The sequence below is a fragment of the Antedon bifida genome, chromosome 7 (assembly GCF_963402885.1).
Source record: "Antedon bifida chromosome 7, ecAntBifi1.1, whole genome shotgun sequence".
NCBI classification, from domain to species: Eukaryota; Metazoa; Echinodermata; class Crinoidea; order Comatulida; family Antedonidae; genus Antedon; species Antedon bifida.
The window spans coordinates 1175838-1188292 of NC_136232.1; the positions used below are offsets into that span (position 1 = coordinate 1175838).

At 32.4% G+C, this 12455-nt stretch overlaps 1 protein-coding gene across 7 annotated transcripts in view; it reads left to right on the top strand.

Moving 5' to 3' along the window:
* Positions 1-12455, top strand: part of LOC144847921 (dystrophin-like) — a 210941-nt gene that overhangs the window by 175814 nt on the left and 22672 nt on the right. For 6 of the 7 annotated variants that reach the window (XM_078704507.1, XM_078704509.1, XM_078704513.1 and 3 more), the window contains 14 exons: positions 223-395; positions 1220-1376; positions 1629-1731; positions 2405-2553; positions 2733-2867; positions 4535-4760; positions 5526-5586; positions 5976-6112; positions 6571-6775; positions 7246-7331; positions 7767-7924; positions 8241-8447; positions 8556-8627; positions 9660-9796. In XM_078704507.1, coding sequence (XP_078560633.1) covers positions 223-395; positions 1220-1376; positions 1629-1731; positions 2405-2553; positions 2733-2867; positions 4535-4760; positions 5526-5586; positions 5976-6112; positions 6571-6775; positions 7246-7331; positions 7767-7924; positions 8241-8447; positions 8556-8627; positions 9660-9796 — 2006 coding nt within the window. The remainder of the gene's footprint in view (positions 1-222; positions 396-1219; positions 1377-1628; positions 1732-2404; positions 2554-2732; positions 2868-4534; positions 4761-5525; positions 5587-5975; positions 6113-6570; positions 6776-7245; positions 7332-7766; positions 7925-8240; positions 8448-8555; positions 8628-9659; positions 9797-12455) is intronic. The other variant, XM_078704508.1, reaches the window with a different exon arrangement.

Below are 12455 nucleotides of genomic sequence, written 5' to 3' on the forward strand. Positions count from 1 at the left end.
CTGTCGGTGGAACAAGTCTTCTCGAGGAAGGACTTCAACTGGAAGTTTTGTGTACAATCACTGTTAAAGCACATGTAACAATGGTATGAAAAGGGATTCATGGGTTTTCCCCTTTTAACTTCTCATGCTATCCTCAATGACACCTTTGATTAATTTAGACATTATTTGACAAGTTGGAAAACATATTAAAATTACATTCTTCTTTTCAAATTCTCATTTCAGGATTTACAAGCTGAGATTGAAGCACATCGTAATGTCTTCTCGTCCTTGCAGGATACAGGTTCACGACTCTTGCAGAGCGATGACGTCCAAACAGATGCAGACATACTACAACGTCGTCTTGATAACATGAACTCACGCTGGTCAGGCTTGCAACACAAATCAGCTGAAATAAGGTTAGATGAAATACAGATAAAATATGATTTTTGATTGATACTTTGAGTGTTCATAGTATACTTTAAAAAATAAAAGTACTATAAACTCTAAGTTTGTTTTCCACTAGGTGAATTTATTTGGGCTAATTCAAAATTTTTGACAGAGAAAAGTTCACACATCCCCTGCAATGTTTATTGCTTACATGCTTGATAAGTGCTCATGAACGCATGAGATCTCATTTCCACAATGGTTGCGGTATGTTTTTGGCTTCAAACTATGTAGAAACTGTTGAAATAATTGTTGCTGAACCGATAAAGTCAAGGAACGTGAATTCGTCATGGATGGTTTCGGCAGATTGAAATATAAAATATGAATGGGCATAAACTGACACTTTACTGCATTAGGGCAGAAATAGGGTCACCTAGCCTAAAATTTTTGCAAACACCTTAATTTTCAGGGCCTAAAAAACATGAAATAATAGTTTATGGATGGAGTTTATAACAGCTATGAGCGTTCACTGGCAAACCCAGGCATTTAAAAATGTAGACAAGGCTAAAAACGCCAGAGTCCTCCAACATTGGAGGGCCACTTTAGTGTCCCTTGGGTCTCTTCGTTACGCCCCTGTTTGGATCACGTTCGTTTCCTACTACTGTATCTCATTGCATCTTCAATTTTTTAAAAACTATGAAAGTGAAACTGTCAAATAGTGACTACTAATAGTAATGTATTGTGCGACATATGGAAAGAGGTTATTTTGCACAAAGCATAATTCATAAGAAACCAATTGTTCTACCCACTCAGGAAGGTAGTCAGATTTGACAAGTGTTTTGTTGTTGTTGTACAGAAAACGCCTTGAAAACAATGCTGCAGAGTGGAATATGCTTCTGATGGACATACAAGAAATGCTCGACTGGATCTCATACAAAGACGCAGAGTTAACGCACACGCAACCAATTGGGGGCGACTATAATACCGTTCAACAACAAAAAGATGATCATAAGGTAATCTCTTGGTTTTGTAAAATTTGTAAAGATGTGAATACAATTTGTGGAATGATATTTTAACATATTCAAGTTAAATAATAAATATATGTCAATGGTTTTATTGTGTACAATAATGCTTTTTATCATTGAATATTATGCAACAATGCATACATTCTATCATACAATGTCACATGTCACAAGTGAGAAGTACCGAGAATTGAGTGGTTTGGATATTCTTAGATTCCACTTTCAATTTTAAATATCTTTTAGGTGCTAAGAAGCCAAATCCAAGAGAAGAAACCATCGATAGAGAAATGTTTACAAAAAGGTCGGTTATATGTAGCGGATCATGAAAATGGCTCCATCGATAAAGGTATTGCAACAATTCATAGTTTATGCAAACATACATAATATATGTCTAATATTACCTGTATGAATTATCTTGCATAAAATTACATAATATAAGTATAGTAGAAACCCTAAGGGGATATCTTCGAAAATGTTGCCTTAGTGGTTGGCATTTTAATTACCAATTTAAAAATTTGGTTTCACAAGTGTCTCCTTAATTGGGATGTCCTTTGAATATGGTGTCCCAGAGGAGATGTTCTAAATTGTATTTGCAAATATTTTACTATTACTGATCTCAATGTTAACTTCACATATATAAAATCCAAAATGGTTTAGGAAATAATTATTTTCTATTATTTATGCAGGAACAACATTGTCTACTAGACATAATGTACTATCTCAATTTCAGTGCTATATGATTATAGTAAAGCTTTACATAATAATATAATTATATCAATCATGTATTGGGCTGTCTACTACAGCGCTTCCCTGTCAAACACACCATTACATCACCATAAGCAATGTCAGCGAATCCATTACCAGGTTACTCTGGCATGTTGAAATCCATTACGGGTTCATTAGTGTATCGTGGTAATTCTATCGTAGCAAATAACAAGGGAAACATTTTAACAACAGTTTTATATCCTTCTGACAGATTAGCAACGTTTTATTAACTGTGGATTTTTGTATTCTTACAGCAGATAATGATGAGATCGGTACGCCGGAAGAACAAGCGCAACAAATTAATCGGAATTTAAAAGATAAGGTGGCACATTTGCAGGAAAAATGGAATCAATTGTTAAATCGATCAGATAGCTGGCAGAAAAGAGTTGATGATGTTTTAACGGTAAGTTTTTATAATAATATTTAATTTGTAATCATAAATTTGGATTTCGTCATAAACTATAGTGTGATAGAAAAAAAGGCACAACCTGCCCACCCTAAATTTGCACCCAATTTATACACATGTTAAGTAGATTTATTTTTCAATATCTGTTAATCATTATTTTTATGTATTCTATATAGAAAATGCTAGGTTTCCATCAAACAATGGATGACCTAAATGCCCGACTCCATGATGCGGAATTAACAAAATCACGATGGCCTGCTGTTAGAGAATTAAGAACAGAGAATATCAGCCAACATTTAGATGAAGCCAAAGTAAGAATATTGACTGACCTAGTTTAGGGAAAAAACAGAAATAATATTAAGCTCTGTCTACACTTTCAAACTATTTTAAATAGGTGTGATGTGCCCAAATATGGTAGTGATAGGATGTCATCGTGTCCATATATGGGCACATCACATTAAGTTTGATAGTGTAGACAGACCTTTACACTACAACATTGTGGTTGACCAGTCTGTCCTCTTTAATTAATAAAAATGTGTGGGTCGGATTAACTTCACACCCAAAGAACAAGGCAATTGCGACAATCAAAAATGTTTTTTAGCAAATTGTGTACAGCATTCAGTACAATTATGTCAAATATGGCAGACATGTTTTTATTCTATGAAGACCCATTTTAACATTCCTTCACTGGAAGAGAATGGCAAAATTTGAAATCTTTTGTTCCAGTCAACTTTCCCAAAATAAGACACTCTTGGATTCATATGAAAACAGGCTTATCCATAATTTTTTCAGGAATATCTTGGGGGACTTTTTGTACCATAATATTAGGATGACGATTCTGTTGAAGAGTTTCAATTATTACAATTTATCGAATATTTGAATTGGTATTTCCTTGATAATATTCCATGAATTCTTTTAATGACAATTCTTTGGTATTTGTGTTTTTAGAATCAAAATAAAAACAAACAAACAAATTAAATACCTAAATGAATATCTTAATTCTTTAAAACATCAATGACAAATATGTATTCTATCAATTTCTGTCTTGTTTCTGTCACAAGTTCATCACGTTCTTCTGAGCTTTTATTAAGTGAACTCATTTACATTCGATCAAATAAAACGAATTTGATAGTCTGTCAATCTGTCAGTGAAATGATAGATATTCGCATTACATACGTACTACATTAACTGTAGTAATATTTCCCAATGTCACTACATAACCCATAACACAATTTGCCTCTTTCAAAGATTATTGCATGGATGTTTCGTTCTTGGCTGAGGTAGGAGGGTTTAAACTCTTAGACCCAACCTAATTTTAACACACCACCCATCCATAACCATCTCAAAACTTCTCTAGCGACATCCCTGCTATCAATGTACTACAGCTATAATAATTATTTGTCATTGTTTAAAAAATTCTTTTAATAACAATTCGTATACTGAATATTATTTCATTTCTATTGCAAATCCATATCATATCATAGTACAGTTAATCCAATTTTTCTTCTCGTAATATCACGTATACCCCTGTGAATAAATACCTTTTAGTTTTTATAACAATTTCATCTAGTAGATAATTGCCTATTGTGAGGTTCATTGTTTATCAAACCAGAGATGAGCACAATTTATAAATTAAGCCTTGTTAAAATATATAACCAGTGACATGACCTCCATAGGGAATGATAAAAAAAATGGATCCATTTACAAGTTAACCTTTGACATTGCATATTATTATTATTATTTAATTGCATTAGTGTATGAGTGGATGAATTAGTCTGTTTTAAATTATTGGTTTATAATAGGTTGTTCTCTGTATGACAAATTAATTTGTCGCATCTATAATTGGGTTTTTAGGTCATGAAAATATAACTGGTTATTACAAAAGAGATGCTTCCTAAAGATGCTTCAAGATATGTAGTAAGTGAACACAAATTTTACACAGTAAATAATAATTTTGTTGTTTTTTTTTCTCCATCAGAAATTTCAAGAAAAAATAGTTACAATTCAGAAAAACGTTGACCACATGAACAGGGTATCTCAACAATTTTCACCTCTTGGTGTTACGTTAAGTATGTCCAATTCAAGTCGAATGGACGACCTTATTACGAGGTGGAAACATTTACAAATCACAGTAGACGATAGGATAAAACAGCTTCAAGAAGCCTATAGGGACTTGGGGCCTACTTCACAACATTTTTTAAAAGGTTTGTATGAAAGATTAATGCTTTATAACTAATTCCATTCACTTCCAACTTTAGAACATACCAACTTATTGAAAGAAAATTATAGAATCCTTAGGACTCATTAGGATATAGATCTTAGGAAAACCCACATACTTAGGGAAACCCACATACTTGGAGAAAACCCACAGACTTAGGGAAACTCATAAACTTTAGGGAAACCCACAGACTTTAGGAAACCCACATACTTTAGGAAACCCACAGACTTTAGAAAACCCGCAGACTTTAGGAAACCCACAGACTTTAGGAAACCCACAGACTTTAGGACACCTGCAGACTTTAGGAAACCTGCAGACTTTAATTTTGCCATCTTAATTGGGTTTTAATCAATTTAACAAGGAATGAATATAAACCACTTCAGTAGATTTTATCTAAGCTTACGAACAAAATTTAGTTATAAGTTATATCATAATTATATTATAAGTTATAAAAGAACAAGATAAACTTCTCATTTACAACAAACATTAGTATTGTAAAACTCACTCGGGGCTGCATCATACAGTACCTTGTTGAATGTAGCCAGGCTCCTCATGCATTAACCATTTCTAGGGTAGTTCTTGCATATTTTAAATCACAATTGTATCATTCTAACTTTAAAGTTGTTTTGTTGTTCTGACAAAACATGCAGTGAATTTTTAAAGAGTTATTGTAATTCATCTCAGAAAATAAAATCAACTTTAGAAAATTCACTCACTTAAAATCATTTTATACAAATTTTTGTTTTTGTAGTATCGGTTGAACCGCCGTGGGAAAGAGCAACCTCTTCAAACAAAGTTCCATATTTTATCAAGTAAGTTGATGTTGATCATGTTTATCAGAAACTCTTTAAACTAAAATATCTATATCTACAACACTATCTCCTGTAATCTTTCTTATCTATTTATTCTAACTGTTATTAACACTTTAAAAGTGGATCACTGCATACATTATGCATACATACAGCAAAACATCAATAAGGTACAACACCTTCTAAATAATTCAAAGCAAGAAATGGCCAAAATGGGAGAGAAATAAATGAATGAAATAGTATTTTTGGGTTTTTAAATGTATAAATATGCATTATGGCCTTTTTTGTCAATTAGAACTTGCTTGGGATGAATTATGAATTATATTTTTATTTTCTGTATTAAAACAATAACAAGAATTCAACAAAATATTTAAAAAAATTTATTTTTATAGTCATTCAACAGAAACAACTGACTGGGACCATCCTGAAATGACTAAATTATTTAAATCAATGGGTGATTTAAATGACGTCAGATTCTCAGCGTACAGAACAGCAATGAAATTAAGAAGATTACAAAAAACATTATGTTGTAAGTAATGAAAGCGCAATATAGATGAATAAATTATTTGTGATAAGAAGTAAAAATCCCTTTGAAAATAGTTCAAGATATTTGTGCTGTACAGGTGGTATGCAAATGAGATGTACTACTGTACTAGAAAGCTGATATTCTATTTTACATTTAAATGGTTATTTTCACCTTAGAAATTCCACCTGTACATTTATGTGTATTTATTTTTTAAAATACTATAATAAATTAAACAAATGAAGTGAAATACTTGAAAATATGGATTTTATATTGAAATAAAAGAAAACTCCTGAAATTAAATAAGCATGTTCTGTTAGTATATATCTACAGTATTTGCAAAATGAAATAGGAATATCTTGATAACTTGTTCTAACAAACTGGTGGTATATATTGAAAATGTTTGTAACGACTTGTAATACTGTACATAAGTTACTATTTCAATCTCTTTTTTTTTCTTCTAGTGGACCTTCTCAATTTAAACATGGCAGACAGTATGTTCCAACAACATTCTGTTGGGAATAACATTGATAGGTTAATGGATGTTACGGAGATGATCAACTGTTTAGCGGCAATCTACGAACAATTAGCAATCGATAATCCTACCCTTGTCAACCTCCATGTTGGAGTCGATCTGTGTCTTAATTGGTTACTCAATGTTTTTGATACGTAAGTTGAATATACCATAGATCTTACAGGGCCGTAGCCACCAGTACGATTGGTAAGGTTTCAACCTGACCAATTTTTCACAGACGCCTTTGACAACCCAGTGGCTTGAACAGAAATTGTTCCCTTTTTTTTGCGATAACTGCACCACTTTATTTCTTGTGGCTACATCGTTGTCTTACTGCTCATAATAGAAAGCTTTCAATTTACAACCTTCGCATATTGTGAATCCGCTAAAACTTTTAAGGAATTAATTTGAAGAAGCATGTCCCTAGGTCCTAGATTGTCATAAATGGTAAACTTCTTATTGTGATGTAAATATTGCCTAAATTTGAGTACCAATTGTCTTGACACCAGACTGAAGATTTTGAAACAAGGTTCAGATCTTAATAAGAATCCAAGCCAATTGAAGTCCTAATAGTGTCATAATATCCAAAAACGACAGCAAATTTATTTTTGTTTTCTTTTTACAGTGTGCGAAGTGGTAAAATCAGAGTGTTGTCTTTCAAACTAGGAATCGTTATGTTATGCAAAGCTCATCTTGAAGATAAGTACAGATGTAAGTCTATGTTGTCCTGCACTCTCTACGGTTGTCCCGCATTCTTCATGTGTGTCCTGAACTCTCCACGGTTATCCTGCATTCTTCATGTTTGTCCTGATCTCTCTACGGTTATCCTGCATTCTTCATGTTTGTCCCGCAGTCTCAATGTTTGTCCTGCACTCTCAACGTTTGTCCTGCACTTTCAACGTTTGTCCTGCACTTTCAACGTTTGTCCTGCACTTTCCACGGTTGTCCTGTAATTTTCACAGTTGTCCTACTGTCTCAACAGTTGTCCTGCATTCTCAATGTTTGTCCTGCACCTTCCACGTTTCTCTGTACTCTCCACGGTTGTCCTATAGTCACCATGGTTGTCCTATAGTCACCACGGTTGTCCTGTATTTTAAAATAAAGCTACCAATAAACCTTGAATGTTTTTGTATATTTTCTTAACAGATGTGTTTCGAACAATAGCTCACCAAGATGGGTTTGTGGATAAGCGTCGGTTGGGTTTGTTTTTCCATGATTCTATACAAATACCACGGCAACTTGGAGAGGTGGCAGCTTTCGGTGGTAGCAATATTGAACCAAGTGTCCGAAGTTGTTTCAATATGGTAAGATAGATCTTAAATATTTTGTAAAAAGTTTCAGAGCATTTTAAGTTTCTAGAACATTCTTTGGTGGTTTTAAAGTACTCTTATTCTAAACTTAGTAATGGTTACCATACTAGTGATAGGTATGTATGTTTATACATTTTTGATTTTAGAACCATTTCTTACTTTATTATGGTTAAACTGGCCAATCTTCAAACTGTTCTGAGAATAGGGCAAAACTTCTGACCAATTACTAACAGTTACCAATTTGACACCCCACACCATCAACTAAAATAGATTTAACAAACCAAAATAATTGACATTTGTATTTTTATAGGCTAACAACAAAGATAGCATAGAGGCAGCTCATTTCTTAGACTGGATGAAGAGAGAGCCACAGTCCATGGTCTGGGTTCCGGTACTTCACCGCCTTGCTGCTGCCGAAACAGCCAAACATCAATCCAAGTGCAATATATGTAAATCATGTCCAATCGTTGGCTTCCGTTATCGATGTCTCAAGTGCTTCAACTTTGACCTATGCCAAGTGAGTTATACAGCAATGTTGTGTTATTGTTGCTGATTTAATCATTATCATTGAATAATTTTAACGTATTTTGATCACATTTTCAACTTTTTTTCTTATTAATTATAGAATTGTTTCTTTGCTGGAAGAAAAGCCAAAAACCACAAACTCTCCCATCCGATGCGGGAATACTGCACTCCAGTAAGTATTACTAGATATATCCTGTTTATAACACACCTAAAGTATCCTTGCTATTCAATTTCACATTTCACATTTAATGATTGTGTGTACTATTACACTGCCTTTTTGTAAACATTTTTACAATTTTTAAAAATATTCTCCCACATATCTTTTGTATAATAGTATCAATCTTTGTATATCATTGTCATCAATATTGTCCCCATTGTTGGCATCATATTATCATCTCCAACGTAGTTGTCATTATCAGTTTCATTCACATCAGTTTTATAACCATCGTCGTCATTGTAATTGTCACCAAGATCATGACATTACAACCAGCATGATCAACATCATCATCTCCTTCATCAATATGTTATCTTATTTTATCTTCTTCAGTAACTAAAACATGTACATATAATTTATTATTTTTTATTCATTCATTCACTTCCTTTATTTCTGATAGTACATCCATATACTAAACAAAAAGAGAAAAAATTTCACCAGGAAATTCCACAAAACAACCTAAAATTTCAGCCAGCATTCAACATTATTGAATTGTTGTTACTGATTTTATTGAATTGAACAAATGTTTATATGTTTTTATGTCTATTTTACCTTCTTTAACTCTCATTAATGTTTTACACCACGTGATAATTATTTATTAGATACCTGTAATTAAATGTGTCATTTCAAATATTTCTATTGCTTTTGGTACTGGTTTTTTATTGAATTAAATAAAAATGCCTGAAACGTTACATCCCATTTAGTGCCTCTATAAAGATTATTTTAAAAAGCATTGGTTATAAATGCAATGTGAGTGACTCATAATTACGACATCATAACTATTTAATACACTCATGACTAAAAGTCATGAGTCACTTTCGCAAACTGACAAACTTTCCATAGCCTCGGCTTTACTTATCTTCCAAAGTTCCATATTTCAAAGTCATAGCAACAGTAATTTATCATCTCAAATATCTGGCGGCTGATTATGGCTGCTATGAACAGTTTATTTATTTGAAGTATTTTTCTCTTAAAATTCCATCCATTTAGACTACCTCGGGCGAGGATGTCAAAGATTTTGCAAAAGTAATGCGTAACAAATTTAAATCAAAACACTACCATCAGAAGCATCCACGTCTTGGTTATCTACCCGTTATGACAGTACTAGAAGGTGACGATCTTGAATCGTAAGTAGAACGTTTTTTTACTTTACTAACTAGTTACTTATTTCTTCATTTAAATTTGATTCTTTAACTTATTTAGGCGTATTGCAGAGGATTACTATATAAGTGTCTTTTTCAATGTGCTGTAATCTATTCATGAAATAGGAAAGATGCTCTACATTCGCAAAGTGTTCAGGAGTTTTTTAGAGTTATTACTTGCCATAAGATTAGATTTGAACAAATACCTTTACTCTCCCTGAAAGTAGTTACTTTATAATGACCTAGTGTAAGAATCTGTCAGTTTACCTTCTATCCTTGGTGGTTGTCTTTTTCAATACCCCACTATGAAGTCTGGAGGCCATGGGATAGTTGCCTCATTGAATATATCACTAGTGGCTTCTTGGGGCAGTTTGTTTAATCATTTTAATAAAGTAATGTAGTAAGTATGGAAATTACCTGGGAATTCTTGTTTCATCAAGGTCTATTAACTTTTGATGCACAGACGACTGAATTATGTTGATTTTATATATTTGTTCAAATTGGTTGTGTGATTTCGGAATTTGCTTCATATTTTTCTCTCTCGTGTAATACATTTTAAATTTGATTTTCAACGATTCATACTTGATTTAAGGTATTTAGAACAGTTTATTTTTGTTACTATCATTAATGTGTGGAATCATGAATGGAGTGACAAGCATGTAAAATTGACTACAGTAAATACATCAAAATTGCAAGTTGTTCTGTGATTTGTCGAACCTACAACCTCCATATCTGTGACTTGGAACAATTCCGGTAGTCCAAATAAAAGATTCTGAAAATGGTTACTGTTGTGTACTGAAAGTAAATAGAATAATTAGTGGAGGTGTAGCTTGGTGGTAACGTACTTGCCTTCCAATCCCAAGGTCCAGGTTCAATCTTGTGCCAGGGTTGTAACTCACGACTCTTTGAACTCCACTCCATAGCACGATAAATTATTAAATAGTTTATCCATTCTGTAATTGCCGAGTTACTCGTTGTTGGATGCATATGAAAAAAACGAAAGAATATGAAGAATAATCTTTATAATATATTGATAATTGACTCAGCCGTGGACCTTTGAAAGCAGGTTAAATGTCACAACCTGTATTAGTATTAACTTTTGTTAATGAAAAGAACCTTGCTATGAATGTCATTAAGTATTGAAGTTAATACCCAGATTTGATTTCATTTACTATTCACCATTCATAGTTTGTAATACAAGTATGGCATTATAAGTAATTTAAAAACTACTTATCACAGTGATTTGTACATGGTTTACATGTATCTTCTTAAGTATGACTTATATGCATCTTTAAAACTTGCTATCATCATGTTATATTTACTCGTTTAAAAGTTATGGTCTTTGAGTGACTGATGTGTCTACGTGCTAGGCTGCCTTTTTATGGCTTCATTTTTTATATCAAAATATTTCAATAAAATAAATACTCTGCATTCATCTTTAAGCTTTAAAACGAATATTTGCTAATTTCTAAAATTCCAAAGTTTAAACGTTTAAGTAATGAAATTTAACTGATTTGAAATGTCTCATTTTTCAAGAATAATTTTTAAAATATATTTATATTAGCAGAAAGCAATAAATTTAGATTCATTTTTTAGTACAATTTAAGTGATAAGCTGTAATATCAATAAAATAATATTATTCAATACAATAATCCTTTTAAAACTGTTAGTGTCCAATCTTATATATAGAATCACATTTGGTGTTTCAGTACACAAGTTTGCATATACTTCTAATTTTCAAATTCCTGTCTCAAACAATGTTTACTTCACTTTCACTTACACATGATTAACACATTGTAATGAAATACAGTTGTCATACATAGTTGCCTATTAGGAAAGGTTATCTCGTCTAGTGTGTACGTAATATTGCAATTTACTATTTCCACTGACAATTATAGCCATTTGCGCTTGCGATATCGGCTGTTCATTTTCATACCAATTAGATGTAAATTGCCAAGAGAAATTGCCCGCAAACGGTATTCGTGTTGGGTGTAATGCCTTAACGATTTAAAAAGCATTGCATGGTTAAATTTCGAAGTGAATCGAGGTTAGAGTAAAGTGAATCAAATTGTGAGTTAGCCTAGCAGTAAATTAATTATACTGTAGATCAGGTGTTTATAAATGATGACATGTAGGTAATGAAGTTAACTCAAATATACACGCTGACATTTAATTTTAAATCCCTTAGCAAGAAGTCAAAATTTTCTGATTAATTTTGAATTTACAGGTTTCTAAATTCTATTAAATATGAATTTTTGTTTGATTTCGAATTATCTTTCATAAATTGAAATAAATTTTTTAGAAACTTAATAGAAATGCATTCAGTGTATATGTTACTGTAGATTATTTGAAATCTGTTTCAGATAAAGTAGAACCCTTCTTAGGGGCACACCCCTAATAAGGTGACACACCCCTAATAAGGTGACACACCCCTAATAAGGTGACACACCCCTAATAAGGTGACACTTTCCTATGGAACGAACGAGGAGCAATAATGTTTTGTTTAAAGGTTTGCATGGTGAATAAACACTAGTAAAGATACAGTTTGCAGTACATAATGTATTTCCAAAAGGAAACAAGTTTTACCACAAATCTAAATTGACCATTACAGTATATGTTTAACACTACAGTATATGGCCAACAC